The following is a 15116-nucleotide window of genomic DNA, read 5'->3' on the forward strand; positions in this document are numbered from 1 at the left end:
AAATTTTAAAGGATGTAAGTATGAGATTAATTTTTAAAAAAGAAAAGTACTTTCAAACAAGTTTTTTTTTTAATCATTATGCATTTTAAAATTCTTTCTCCTCACCCTAAGGAGTGTAAATATGTAAAAAATTTGTTAATGGTACTTTTGAGTAGTTTGGAACACTTTTTTTTCTTTTTTTGTGAACAGATATTTGAAAGATTTACAAAGCTGATAGTATATGAGTAGCATAACTGATCCCTTTTCTGCATTTGACATTGTTAACTCACTGAGGAGTTAATCTTCAATGTTTTGATTTACATAGACATTGACTAAATATTAATGATAAAATGTTTATCATTTTTCTTTATACATGAAACAGATTCTGTTTAGTTTACATAATGAGTAACTAAAGTAATATTTTAAAATGTTTGCAATGACATCATTTATAAAAATGGAAAATTCTGGCAAGTTTTTGTGTAAATATGTTTCTCTGATGGGTGTACATATTATCAGTCTACTTATAACTTTTTCTTTTGTAGTTCTCAATAAAGACTAAAATTTAAGTAGTATTGGTTTGAATAATGTTCTTATTCTGATAGAGAAGAAAAAGCTGGATCACTTACCAGTAACTGGAGTTCTATTGGGTAATCTCCACAGATCCACATACTTTGAAGTTCTTGTGAATGCCTCGAGGACCATGGAACCGTTGAAATTTCAAATTTCAGGAAGGTAAGCAAGTACACTGAAGCATGTCTCTAGCATCTCCCAAATTCCCCTCCCCCACTTTCTTACATATACATCTGTACTGCATGCCCCCTCAGTTCCAGAGGATGACCATCACGAAGATTCTGATGCTGTACAGAATGGCAAGACAGTGTGGATCTGTGAGGGAAAAGACCCAATAGGATAACTCCAGTTGCTGGTAAGTAATCCAATTTTCATAGACTTGAGACATTTTCAAGTCTCTTCTCTTTGAAAATAATCTAAACATAAGAGAAGTTGGTATAAGGGAGAGACATTTTAGTCTTAAGTTGTTTATCGTTTCAGGAATTTAGAGTCTTTTGTTCTTAAATTTAGAAAGCTTATTTTTTTACATAGTTAAGGAGATAATATCCCATTTCACAGACTCATATTTTTCCAAAATTTGTATAAATCAATCTTGGTAAATTGAATTACATTTTTGAAAGCACTAGAAAAGCTTATAAATCCCTATTCTTTTTATAAAGTATGCAACAAATGCCCCTGAGTTAATTGTTAGTTACATTGTGATTTGCTTTAGATTGACTCAGAATAGAATATATCTGTATTTTTGGTTATAGATAGCATTTTCCTGTTAAAAATATAACAGTGGACTGTGACAAATCAATCAATAAAAATAGCAAAAGTAGCTAATATCCTGAAATAATATTTATGATGAAATAATAGAAATAATATCCAAAAAATAAATCAGTCTTAAAAATATTTTACTTTAGCAAGGCTAATGATGCTGCTTTGGGGAAACTACCAGTTTCTTAAAGGATAGATTTATTTAAATTCTTTAGGTGGATCTCTGAACATTTATTTTAACCAACAGACTTCATGAGTCCAGTAAAAAAATGGTAGTCTTGATATTCCTCATATAATACTTTACTTACAATTGTAATGCCTTTACACCAGTGGTTCTCAAATTTTTGTTTTCAGTATCTTTAACCTATTAAAAATTATTGAGGATCTCTCCAAAGCGTTTTTGTTTATCTGGGTTATATTTATAGACATTTACCATATTGGAAATAAAAACTATTTTTGAATTTGTAGACTCTCTAAAAGGGTTTCAGAGATCCCCAGGATTCTCTAGACCATACTTTGAGAACCATTGCTTTACACTTTCCAGCCCAGAATGTACTTCCTTCTCACCTCGAACCCTATATTTCTTCTAAGGCTCAGCTCAAATACAATTTTCCACATATGAAGCCTTTTCTGACCCCTACAAATGCTAGTGTCCTTTCATTCAAACTTATCTTGTATTTAACTTTTATATTTTTTTCTCTATATATCCTTGTATCCTTGTTATCTCCCTTCTTAGATTGCAACCTCCCTGGGAGTAGAGATTAATTCATTCTTTGTATTCACTGGTACATAGGCCAGTTAGTTGATTAATTATTTCCTTACCAGGAACTCAGGCCAATAAAGTCAGTGTTGTGATTTAAAAACAAACAAACAAAGACACAACCCCACCAAACAGCTAATAACACTTTTTTTTCCTTGCTGATTCTTCATGGGAATGTTAGTAATATCAGCATTTTAGTGTGAATTAGGAAAAGAAAGTAGGTTATTATTAATGTAAATATTTTTGCTGTAGCATTTATGAAGGTCTTTGTTGGCATTTCACAGAAAAAGAACCTTAGCTACAGTTCTTGCCCTATAATACTTTATAGTACAATTTGTTATAGTTAACATTTGTGAAAATAATTCGTGGCAATAGAAAATCTGTCTGTTTTAATCTATTTACTTAGAAGAGTATAACTGAATTATTTTAGCAATAGCCTCCTTAAAAAATTTAGCAGCCATATCAAGTTTAATAGAAGGTGTTTAAGACAATACTGTTTTCCCTCATGGAAAAATAAATAAGAAATTTTGGGTATAATAATGCCTTTTGAAAGCCAGGTGATCAGTTTTACTTGAGTGCTTTTTATTTTGAGATTGAATTATGTTTTAAATTCCAGTTCATTCTTTCATACCGCTGATTTTTTTTGTTGTTGTTGTTGTTCAGTTATTTCAGTTGTGTCTGAATCCCCCCCAAAATTTGGGGGTTTTCTTCGCAAAAATTCTGTAGTGGTTTCCCATTTCCTTCTCCAGCTCATTTTACAGATTAAGAATTGAGGCAAGCAAAGCTTAAGTGATTTGTTCAGAGTACATATTTGAACTCATAAAGATGAGTCTTCCTGATTCTAAGCCCAGTGCTCTATCCACTGTACCACCTAGTTACATATATATCATTGATTTACAAATCAGGTTTATCAACCTTGGTCGGCTGATGGTTCTTTTAGGCTTACTTGAGTCTTTAGTCTAAAATGAGGTCTTACTAAATGTATGAGATAACATTAGCTCTTGTAAATCAAGAGTGCATTTTTTACATTTAAAAGGAGTTTTCCAGATATAGATAAAATCTTTATATAGTTTGGTGGTATATTAAACAAAGTGCTGAACTTTTGATTGAGAAGACCTGAATTTGAATCCTACTTCAAAGCTTGGTATATTTTCATTATTTTGAGAAAGATCATTTTATTTAACAAATTTAAAATTTGCCATCTCCATTTTAAAATGTAGAATTCACTTATACTTTAGTTGCAAGGCAAAATTGGAAAGCAATAATACAACATAGCTAGCATTTATTTAATGCTTTGTGGTTTGCAAAATGCTTTACATGTTATTTCATTTAATCCTTTCAGTAACTCTGGAAGTAGGTGCTTTTATAAATTCTGTTTTACATATTAGGCACCTGTTATAGCTAGTAAGTTTCTAAGGCTGGATTTGAATTTGGGTCTTTCTGAATACAGATTTAGTGCTTGATGTACTATACCACCTTTTCACCTAACTTGTAGAAGGAGTATAATTTTGTATATATTTTATTAAAAAAGAAAAATTATTTATCACTCAGAGGTATTTAGTTTAAATAAAATCTGAAATATTAATTTCTTCAACAACAGCTGGTCATCCTGCCTTCACTTGAAGCTCTACAGTGAGACATGTCCATCTCTTGGAACAACTTGTTATATTTTTTTAATAACTCATTATTAGGACTTTTTCCTTCACATTGAACTGAAATCTGGCAGTAACTTTTACCATTCTGCCCTCCAAGTTGAATAGAATAGACCTCATTTCTTTCTCTTCTATAATACAATATAAGAATAGAGGTAGAGATAGTGGTACTGGTGGTGGTAGTAGGAGCAAACAATAGCAGATCAATCAGTCAGTAGGCTTTTATTAAGCACTACTTATGTGTCAGGCTGTTGTCATTGTTTTTCTTTCTTAGAGAGGACTGTGATATAAGGGAGCTGATGCCATGACATGCAAGTGATTTGGATTTAAGTGAAGGATTGTGCAAGATCACCTGTCACACTTTCCTTTCCAGAGCCATTGGGCTCCAGTGGTCAGATATAGATCAGGATGACTTGAGATTGCCCTGGGTGCAGGGGGAGATCTTGGCCTCTTTAAGCTAGGGTCTTCTACAGGTCTCAGTTTGACTGACACTATGCCCATTCATTGATTAAGTTAGGTAAAATTTGAAGCAAAGAATGGAGTCTTTTAGCTAGATGGAAAAAAAAAATCCAATCTGAGAGAGAGAGACCCCCAGGTCTTCTGGCCCAAACAGCTATTTAAGTTCACTTTAGTCAAGGCCCACATAATTACCGATTGGGACTTATTGGCCAATCATTGAGAGTTAGATAATTTGGATTTAAGGCTTGGTCCATTAAAAACAAAATCAGGTAAATCCCAAGGTAATCTTGAGATTCATTGGTAAGAAAAAAAAAAAAAAAAAAAAGGAAGGGAGGGAGGAAAGAAGGAAAATAAGTAGGTAAAGATAGATTGGTAGGTAGGTGGGTATGTTGTCCAACTGACCAGTTACTTGGATCCCAGTAGGGCAGCTTTACTTAAAGAGATTGTTGTTTGTCCTTTGTTCTCAAAGAGGGACATCAAGAAAGTGTTGACATGACATGTGAGTGAGTTGGCTTTAAGTAAGGATGGGCTATGTAGAGTCAGCACCCTCACTTTCTCCTCCAGATCCGTCTGAGTTGTGTAGACAGAACGAAGTCAAATCATGTGCCAGACAGTGTGCTAAATGCTGGGGAAAGCTAAGAAAAAGCAAAAATAATTCCTGGCCCGAAAAAAAAAAATGAAAGCATTGAAACAAGGATGGTAATGTTTGCATAATTACATGTATATTTATAAGATATGTTCAGTGTGAATGAGTAAATGAATGAAGAAAACATTAAATATACTGACAATACCAAGAGAAAAGTGAGACAGTATAGACAATCTTTGCTCTAAAGGAGCTCACATAATTAGAGGAAACAATATATACAGGTGGTAACTTTATACAGGAAGACACTAGCATCTGTGTGGAAAAGCTTCCTGCAGAAGGCGGTTTTTGAACTGAGTCTTAAAGAAAGCCAGAGTTTCTAAGAGCAATTGGGAGGATATATTCTTATTGTAGATGAACAGCTAGTGAAAAGGCATGTGTAAGGAATAGCAAATAAAACATTATGATATAGAATTGTGCTGTATGAAGGAGGAGTAATATGAAAGAATGTAGTAAAGATAGGAATGTTGTGAAAAGGCTTAAATATCAAACAGAGGAGTTAATATTTGGCCTTAAAGGTAATAGGGAACCACTGAGTTTATTAAATAGTAGTAGACAAAAAAATCTACACTTGTATAAGATCACTTTTATATGGTACTTCAAGGTTTGTAATACATTTTACATATATTATTCCATTTGATCCTTAGTGGAGAAAATTCAGAATCCAAAGCTTAAAAAGTCTCAGGAATATCAGTGTTCCTCTATACCCAATAGCTGTACTTTTCAATTGACCCTGGCAATCATCATTGACAAGTGCAATTCTGGGAGAGAAATTGGGTCCCTCCATTTCTACCACCAGCCACCATTGGGTAGACAAAATAACTGAACTAGCAAGATACCTTGAAAGGATAAACAGGAATTAGTATATATCAGTCAGATGAACTTATCCCAGTCACTATCTCCATTCAGGCCCTGAGAGAAACATCCCTGGACTTTAATCCCAAGAATTCTGAAGAGATGAGTGACTCTTAAGCGCCTCCAGACTTGCTTCCAGCTTGGCCCTTGCAAGATTAGCATCAGTTTGTTATTTGACAGGAAGTGATTAAATTAAGATAAGACAATGATCTGATCAATATTCTGCCTGTCTTACATCCTTAGGAACTGAAAGATCTCATGGATGTAATTGCTGAACTACTGTCTGATCTTTGAAAAGTTGTGAATTATGGAGAGGTCCTTTAACTCAGGAGATGGGCAAATGTCCCTACTTTCAAAAAGGGAAGAAGGTAAATTCTTCAGAGTGTAGCCTGATGAACTTGCTTTTGATTCCTGTCAAAATTCTAGAAAATGCTATTAAAAGGAATGGTTGGTAAACACTTAAAAAAGGAAATAGTGATCATTAGAGGCTAGCATAGATTTACCAAGAAGTCATGTAAGAATATGCTCAGTTGGTAGAGCTATGAATTAGTCCAGCCATTCCAAAAATCAGTTTACAGCTTTCCCTCAAAAATTTACTAAACAGAACATATCCAGCAATAATCATTTCTAAATCCATATCCCACATAGATCAAAGAAAAATGTACAAACAAAAATATTTTTAGCAGTTCTTTGTGGTGGAAAATAAATAGAAACTAAGGGAATGTCCATCAATTGGTGAACATATGAACAAATTGTGATATATGGATATGATGGAATTCTGCTATAAAAATAATGAAGGTGACAGTTCATAGAAATCTGGAAGGACTTGGACGAAATAATGCAGAATGAAGTGAAAAGAACCAGACAGCAATTGATGGAATAGCAACATCGTAAAGACAAAACAACTTTGAAAGATTTAAGAACTGTAATCAAAGAAATGACCAACTGCCATTTTAGAGGAGATGGAGTGCAAATTGAGCTGTATTTTTTGGACATCAACATGAGAATTTGTTTTGCTTGACAATGCATACTTGTTAGAAAAGTTTTTTTTCCCCCCAGTGGTGTTGGAAAGGAGACAAAAAATATTTTTGTTGATTGAAAAAAATAAGATATAAATTAAAAGTCATTTTAGTCTAACCTTATTTTTTAATCTATACTATTACTTTAAACAGTGCATCATAGGAATGCCATAGATATTGTCTACCTGAAATTCATGAAGCATTAAACCATTACTATGTATTTATCATGAACAAACAAATGATAGTTAAAATGAAGAATAAAAACCCTAATAAATCTTTAAGCTACAAAGTTACTTTATTTGTGTAGACACATAAACTTTAACAAAGATTGTTACTTTGATTGTTAATAACTTCAATAACTTCCTTTTCTTTTTCCCCTTCCAATTTCTTTTCTTTAAAAATGTAAAACCTTGGCTCTATTTATTTTTATAGTAATTAAATCTATGATTTTTTTGTTTTGCATTGTCTCATGTATTTTTTTAAATTTTAACTTCTTAAAATTAACAGTCATTTAAATTTACTTACTTCCCTCTCCCATGAGGCAAAACACATTAAGAAGATATCACTTTGACATGTCCAAAATGCTTAGTCTGTTAAACATTCTCTTCTGGGAGATAGGTGATAGGTTCAGTTTTACTCCAAATCAGTTCATACATCAGTTCTTCCATATATCATTAGTGATACTGCAATAATATTCCTTTAGTTAATAATCCTAATTTTTAGTTCTCCAATCGATGAACATTCCCACAGTTTCTAATTCCTTTCTAATATAAAAGGAGCTGTTATAACTATTCTGTTTGTAGGTTCTTTTTTCCTCCTTTTTGGATCACTTTGGAATATAGACTTAGTGGAGGTAATAATGGGTCAAAGTGCATGCATATTTGAATAATTTTGGGGTTATGGTTCCTTCTTGCTTTGAAAAATGGCTGGAAAAAATTAACAGCTCCAACAACAATGTGTTAATGTTTCTGCTTTTCCAAAGCCCCTCAAACATTTGTCACTATCCTTTTTTTTTTGTTATTTTAGCTAATATATCAGCATATATTGAATTGGAAGTTCAGATTTGCATTTCTCTAATTATTAGTGATTTTTGAGAATTTTTTTAATATGGCTATTGATAACTTGGATTTCTCCCTGTTTATAGGGAGAAACTGCCTGTGTATTTGCTTTGACTGTTTATTAGTTGGGAAATGAGTTTTATAAATTTGAATCAATTACTTAAGTATCCAGGAAATGAGATCCTTTTAAAAGAAACTTGGTACAAAGTCTTTTTTTTTTTCCAATTGTGTTTCCCTTTTATTTTTAATTGTATTATTTTTGTCTCTGAAAAAAAGAAAACTTTTATATTGATAATCCACACTGTTCATTTTATTTTCTATGAAGGGGAAAAAGAAATAAGCATTTTTATAGAGCTTACTATTCAACAAACATTGTTCTAAGCACTTTACAAGTATTATCTTTATTTCATTCTCACAACAGGTATGCAGGAAAGATACTATTATATTCTTGTTTTACAGTTGAGGAAACCGAGGCAGACAAATTAAGTAACTTGTCTAAGATCACATAATAAGTTTCTGAAGTTGGATTTGAACCCAGATCTTCCTATGATAGAGGACAGGCCCAAATATCCTAGCCACTCTACCACCTGGTTGCTCCTAAATATTTTATTCTTTATCCTCTTTTCTGGTCATGAATCCTTTTTCTATGCATAGATCTGACAAGTAATTTCCTTGCTTTAATTTAAGATATCACCCATGATAAGTCATGTATCCATTTAACCATTGGGGTATATAGCATGAGAAGTTTTGATTTCTTACTTCTGCCAAATTACTTTCCCGTTTTCCCAGCTATTTTTGTAAAATAGTGAATTATTACAATATTGGTTTAGATCTTTGAATTTTTCAAACATGAGGTTGCCATGTTTGTTTGTTTTAGTTATTGTATACTTAATCTTCTAATTAGAACCAAATTGTTTCAGTTATTATTGTTTTGTAGTATAGTTTGAGATCTGGTATTGCTAGTACCCCTTCCCTCTCACTTTTCAGTCTTTCACTTAAGATTCCTTTGAGATTTCTTTTAGGGTTTCCTTGAAGTATCTTTTATGCTTCCAGATAAACTAACATTATTTTTTCTAGTTCTATAAAGTAGTACTTTGTTAATTGAATTGGCCCGGCACTGAATAAGTGAACTAATTTAGGTAGTATTGTAATTTTTGGAATATTGAATAGCCTTACCCACAAGCATTTAATATGCCTTCAGTTACTTTAGAGTGGTCTTTATTTGTTCAAAAAAATTTTGTAGTTTTCATTACTGTAGTTCCTCTTATGTGTCTTGATAGGTACATTCCCAACAATTTTATATGTTCTGTAATTATTTTGAATGGAATTTATGAAAATGCTGGGGATACGTGGCCAGTTTATTTTTAGTCCTACAACTTTGCTGAAGTTATTGTTTCATTTACATTTTTGTTGACTCTAGCATTTTCTAAGTAAATTATTATGTTATCTGCAAAATATTTTTATACTAAGTTTAAGTTTATGCTTATTTTCACAGTTTCTTTTCTTTGTCTTATTGCTGTTGCTAGCATTTTTAGCAGTATACATAAAAATAATGATCATACTTTATCCTAGAAAAGAATGTTCTAGGAAAGTCTTCTAGTTTATCCTCATTTTATATAATTCCTATTTTTGTTTTTATGTAGATTTATTGTTGAGTCATTCAGTCCTATCTGATTCTCTGTGACCCCATGGACTAGCATGCTAATGTAATATCTTTGGCAAAAATGCTAGAATGATCTGCTCTTTCTTTCTCCAGTGGATTAAGGCTAACAGGTTTATTGAACTGCTCAGGCTCACACACCTAGAAAGTTTTTGACATCAAATTTGAACTCAGGTCCTCCTGCTCCAGAGGCCTATGCTCTATCTCACTATGTGACCTAGCTGTCCTTTTTGCTTCCTTTAAAAAAACAATTTAACTTACTTTTTCAGTATTTTCAGGATTACTGTTTATTTGACTTTTTGAAATTTGTTGACTTTCCGATTCTTTTAGTTACATATCCAATTCCTAGAACTAATCCTTCTTTCTTTTGTTAATGAAAGAACTATTTTGATGGTGTCTCCTAAATTTTTATGTATTTTCTAATTGCCAGCATTTTCTTTGATATTAACCATTTTTCTATTATTCTTTGGTTGTTTCTGTGATTTATTTCAGGTTAATTTAATGTATATTTTAATTGTTTCTTATATTGTAGCCCATAAAAGATATTTAATATTTGTTTATTTCCTATATTTGTGAGGTTTTTAATGTCTTAATGCATGGTTAATTTTTGTTAGGTGCCATGTCCAACTAAGAAGTACATATATGCAAAAACACATATACATACTACATATTCCTTTTTCTTCATGTTAGATTGTTAACTCCTTGACAGTAGGCATTTGAGTTTTGCTTTTCTTTGTATCCCCAGCACTTAATGCATTGCCTGGCACTTAAATCCTTGCTTGCTGATATTTGATGTTCATATTAAGCACCTACTATGTGCCAGGCACTGATAAGTGACTGAAGTACAAATAAGAACCAAAAAGACAGTCCCTGCCTTGAAGGAGCTTAAAGTCTAATGGACAAAGACAATACACAAAAGGAAGCTTAAGAGGGTGGAGGGTGGGAAATGGGATGTAGCTAATGGGAAAAATTGCACCTTCTAAACTCTTTTTAAATGGAGGCTTGGGAGGAAATATTTGCTCTTGCCCTAAGTCAGAGACTTAGGCTACTGATGAAGTATAAATACTAAAGCTGGTGCCATTTCTGTGATGATGACTTTTCTGGTGATGATATTTTCCTGGGAACATGGTGATAGCAGAATCCAAGGATTGTAACAGCTGAAAAGATTGCCAGAGAATTTTCAAAAATTCCATCCAGGTTTTTAACTTCTTTTTTTATTTCTTGGGGAAAATTTTGTGTGTCTAAAAATACATTTATACTATTATACTTCTACTGTTTCTCTGTAATTCCATTTACCTTTTAAGAAATTATGAATTCCTTATCTCATGGGATTTTGCTGAAATAATTTCATTTAGTATCTGGAGTTGTCTAAAGTATACCATCATATCATTTGTAAAAAGCATCACTTTGTTTCCTTGTTTGCTTATTCCCACAGTTTCTTTTTCTTATATGTTTGTTATAGCTAACATTTGTATCACTGGATTAAATAGTAATGGTGATGATTCAATTTCTTGCTTTATCTCTCATCTTATTAGAAAGGCCCTTAATATTTTTTCATTACATAATAATGACATCGGTATAAGAATATATGATTATGTGATATATAATCATATAATTGCTTTTATATATAAATATTTTTGTTTAATTATTTGAGTTGTATCTGACTGTGACTTCATTTGGAGGGTTTTTTTTGTTTTTTTTGCAAAGAAATTGAAGTGTTTTGTTATTTTCTTCTCATTTTACAGATAAGGAAACTAAGGCCAATAGGGTTAAATGAGTTGTCCAAGGTAATGGTTGGACATATCTAGTTTCTGAGGTCAGATTTGAACTTAGGCCTTCCTGACTGGGCCATCTAACTGCCCTGATATAAGTATAATTTGTTTACCATATTAAGGAGAATCCCATTTATTTCTATGATTTCTAGAGTTTTTAAAAGCAGCAAGTGTTGAATTTTGTCCAAAGCTTTTTCAGTATCTGTTAGTAATTTTGTTTATTATTATTTTTAATTTTTGGCTGAGACAATTGGGGTTAAGTGACTTGCCCAGGATCATACTAGCAAGTGTTAAGTGTCTGAGGCCAGATTTGAACTAAGGTCCTCCTGGCATCAGGGCAAGTTTCTATCCACTGCGCCACCTAGCTATCCCTACCCCTTGTTTTTTATTATTTATATCATGAATATTTTAAAAATATTTACATTCTTCCTTACAATGAACCAACTTCCCATTTCTGGTATAATAAACTCAACTTGGTCTCCTATATAATCTTTGTAATATGCTAAATCCTGGTCAATGATATTTTATTAAAATTTTTTGCATTTGTAATTTTCTTTCCTCATTTAGTCTCTCCCTTGTACCTAATCCTCTGCTCTTGATATTTATTTGTAGAGGCTTTTTTTGGTGAACATTTTGTATATTAATAGAATTAATTGGTTTTTCTATATTTGATAAAAATGATTTGTATCTTATCCTAGGATTTTTTTCTTTGGGAATTTATTTATGGCTTATTCAATTTTCTTTTGTGATATTGAATTATTTATATAGTTTATTTCTTTGTTAATCTGATTGATTATTTTATAGTTCTGCAAATTTATCAATTATCAGTTTTAATGGAATGTAATTGGTCAAAATAGAACTGTCCTTGTATTGCTGGTATAAATCTTGATCATAATAAATATTTAGAATACATCAATATATTTTTGTTTGTCTTTAATACTTATTGATATTGGCTTGTAGTGTTTATTTTTTCAGTCTTAAATTTTCCAGATTTGAGGATCAAAATCATATAAGCCTCAGATGATGTTTAAATAGAGTTTTAAGGTATGCAAAGCAGATGCAGCTCATGTCCTTGGGAGTAAAAAGCTCTTGTTACCCTGCCTTCTTCTTAACAGGCTGCCTCAGGAACTGATAAAGAGTGGTGTTCTTTGTGTCTCTTAAGTCATTGTGGTCCTGCTAAATATGAAAAATATCATAATTATAATTGATTTCATAAAGGATATTTTATTTTCCTATATTTAGGAGAATGTTAAAGAATTTGGAGAGGCATCTTGAAAAGAATAGTGTCAGAAAAAGTGTCAACAGGATGTGAAACTTCTGAGAAAATAGGTAGAAGAGGATTCTAGCATGCATAGAATTGTGCTGATTTCTTCAGGATTGGGAATGGAGCAGATAGCATTCAGAAAGTGATCCAGGCTACAGTATACAGTGTGTACTGGCAGATGTCTTTGGATAAAACTAGAAATAGTTCCAGGTCACATATGGTGGGCAGCATTTGTTACTGTACAAAGAAGACAGAGTTCTTTGAAGATGTAGTTCTAGCAGTCAGGAAATAGAGACAGCAGTAAAAGTATGTATAGTTTTTAGGGAAAGTAAAGGCACAGAAACCAGTTTTTGAATATTCTACAGAAACTGACATTCTTGAGTTTTTTTTATGTGTTTTTTGTTACTGAGATTGGACATGAAATAGAGTCAAAATTAAAGGAGAATTGCAACAGGCCCCAGAAACTCAATTAACAACATCCTATTTCTGACATGTTAAAGGAGAGGCCATTCATGTAGAAGAAGCTGATGTGCATTGTAAGGAAATAGAGCAAAAGCTGGATTTATATGATGGAAAACATTTTTCAGCCTCATTACATCTTTAAGCAAACTGGTCTTGCCTTTATCAGCTTGGAAGGATAATTTTTAAAGAGAGATCAAAACTTTATATCACAGAATTGAACCTCTAGTATTTCTTTCTGGGTTTATTGTAGCAATCTAAAGAAAATTATGTGGATATGTGCATATGAGTCAGCTAACATTTATTATGTTCTTTGTCCTTTGTGTATGTGTAAGCACTGGGAATTAAAAAAGAAGAAGAAGAAGAAGAAAAAGGCAAAAGACAATTTCTGCTCTTGAGCAGGTACAATTTAATGGGAGAGGCAACATGCAAACAACTTTGTGCAGTACAGGATAAACAGGAAGTAATTAACGGAGGAGAAATCGGGAAACTAAAGAAGACTGAGAAAGGTGTTTTTAAAAAATATTTGTATATATAAGATAATGGGATTTTTATATAAAAGATGGTATTTTAATTTGAAGAAAGCCAGGAGGTAGAGGTGAAGAGGGAAAACATTTCAGGTAAAGGGGAGGGTGGGGTAGGAGTAGGAAATGAAAACGCCTTCAGCTGGAAGATGGAATACTATATGTGAGGAACATTAAGGAGGCTAGTGTCATTAGATTGTAGAGCATGTAGAGGAGTATAAAGTATAAGAAAATTGGAAATATGGGAAGAAGCAGAAAATGAAGATCTGTAAAAGCCGAATAGTAGGTTTTGTTATTTGATTGTGGAGGGAATGGGGAGCCACTGGAATTTTTTGAGTTGGGGGTTAGATGGTCAAACCTGAACTTTATAGTAAGATCATTTTGACAGCTAAGTGGAAGATGGATTAAAGAGCAGAGCAATTGTGGCAAGTGAACTAACTAGCAGACTATTGTAATAGTCCAAAAGTAAGATAATTAGGACCTGCACCATGGGAGTGACACTGTCTAAGACAAGAAAGGGGCATATGGGAAAGAGACATTGTGAAGGTAAAATTGACAGGGTTTGGCAACAGATGGGGCAGGAGGGTTGAGAGAAGTAAAATCAAGAATGACACCTAACTTGTGAATCTAGGTGACAGAAACAATGGTGATACCCTTCAATAGTAAAAGGGAAATTTGGAAGGAGGAAAAAATAATAATCTCAGTTTTGGATATGTTGAATTTCAAATGTCTTTGGGACATCCAGTGATATCCAACAAACAGAGTTGCAAAACTATAGGTTAGCAAAGAGGTTAGGAGTGGATAATTATTTTTGAGAATTATCATCATCATAAAGATGATAATTGAATCCTTTGGAAATAAAATCACCAAATGAAATTATATTGAGGGAGAAGAGAGCCTAGGATAGAGAGTTCTGTGGGACGAAAATCCATCATTGGAGATTGAGTATAGTAGTCTAATAGGTAGAAGGAAAAAGTAGTGTCATGACAACCCAGAAAGATGAAAATATTAAAAAGTTGATACACCGTGTGAAAAGCTACAGAGATGTCAAGAAAGCTAAAGGTGGAGAAAAATGAATAACTAAGATAATTTAAATTAAATTATCTTAATTAATTAAAGAGAACAGTTTCAGTTGATTGAACAGATCAGAAACCAGATTGTAGAGAGTTAAAAAAGAGAGTAAAAGGACTAGAAGTCATGGCAACTACATAGAAAAGTATGTTTTTCAAAATGTATCAAATGAGGATTTTTTTGAGGGTGGTGATATGTGCTTGTTTGTAAGCAGTAAGAAGAGTGAAAATTAGTAAGAGAGCAGGGGACAATTTACAGGAGAAGACAGTATCTTTACACATTTCCCCTTCTGATTCACTGAGATCACAGTTCCTCAAAGAATCACTTGCTGATAAGTCTGTCTGCCTGTCAGAATCGATTCACTAGGATACATAAAGACCTGATGTCACTCAACACTTCATTCAGGATTATTAATTATGAAGCCTTGGGTTTGGCATAATAGAAATAATTGTGAAGGGGAAAAAGAGATTGATGATCAATCTCTTTCAGCAAGTAGACTTTATTACAGAGACAACAATACATGAGGAAGGAGTGAGAGAGAAAGGTGAACATTTAATTTCTTAGTAATCCAATCCTAATGTCCAATTCATTAGTATATTATCTCTTAGGTCT

At 32.6% G+C, this 15116-nt stretch overlaps 1 protein-coding gene across 6 annotated transcripts in view; it reads left to right on the top strand.

Annotated features, from left to right (window-relative positions):
* Positions 1-15116, top strand: part of YAF2 (YY1 associated factor 2) — an 82558-nt gene that overhangs the window by 38430 nt on the left and 29012 nt on the right. For 5 of the 6 annotated variants that reach the window (XM_003770982.4, XM_031940632.1, XM_031940631.1 and 2 more), the window contains one exon: positions 640-711. The exons of the other annotated variant lie outside the window; for it this stretch is intronic. In XM_003770982.4, the coding sequence (XP_003771030.1) occupies positions 640-711 (72 nt within the window). The remainder of the gene's footprint in view (positions 1-639; positions 712-15116) is intronic. 6 annotated transcript variants of the gene reach the window in all.

This window comes from Sarcophilus harrisii, chromosome 5 (genome assembly GCF_902635505.1).
Source record: "Sarcophilus harrisii chromosome 5, mSarHar1.11, whole genome shotgun sequence".
In the NCBI taxonomy this organism is placed as follows: domain Eukaryota; kingdom Metazoa; phylum Chordata; class Mammalia; order Dasyuromorphia; family Dasyuridae; genus Sarcophilus; species Sarcophilus harrisii.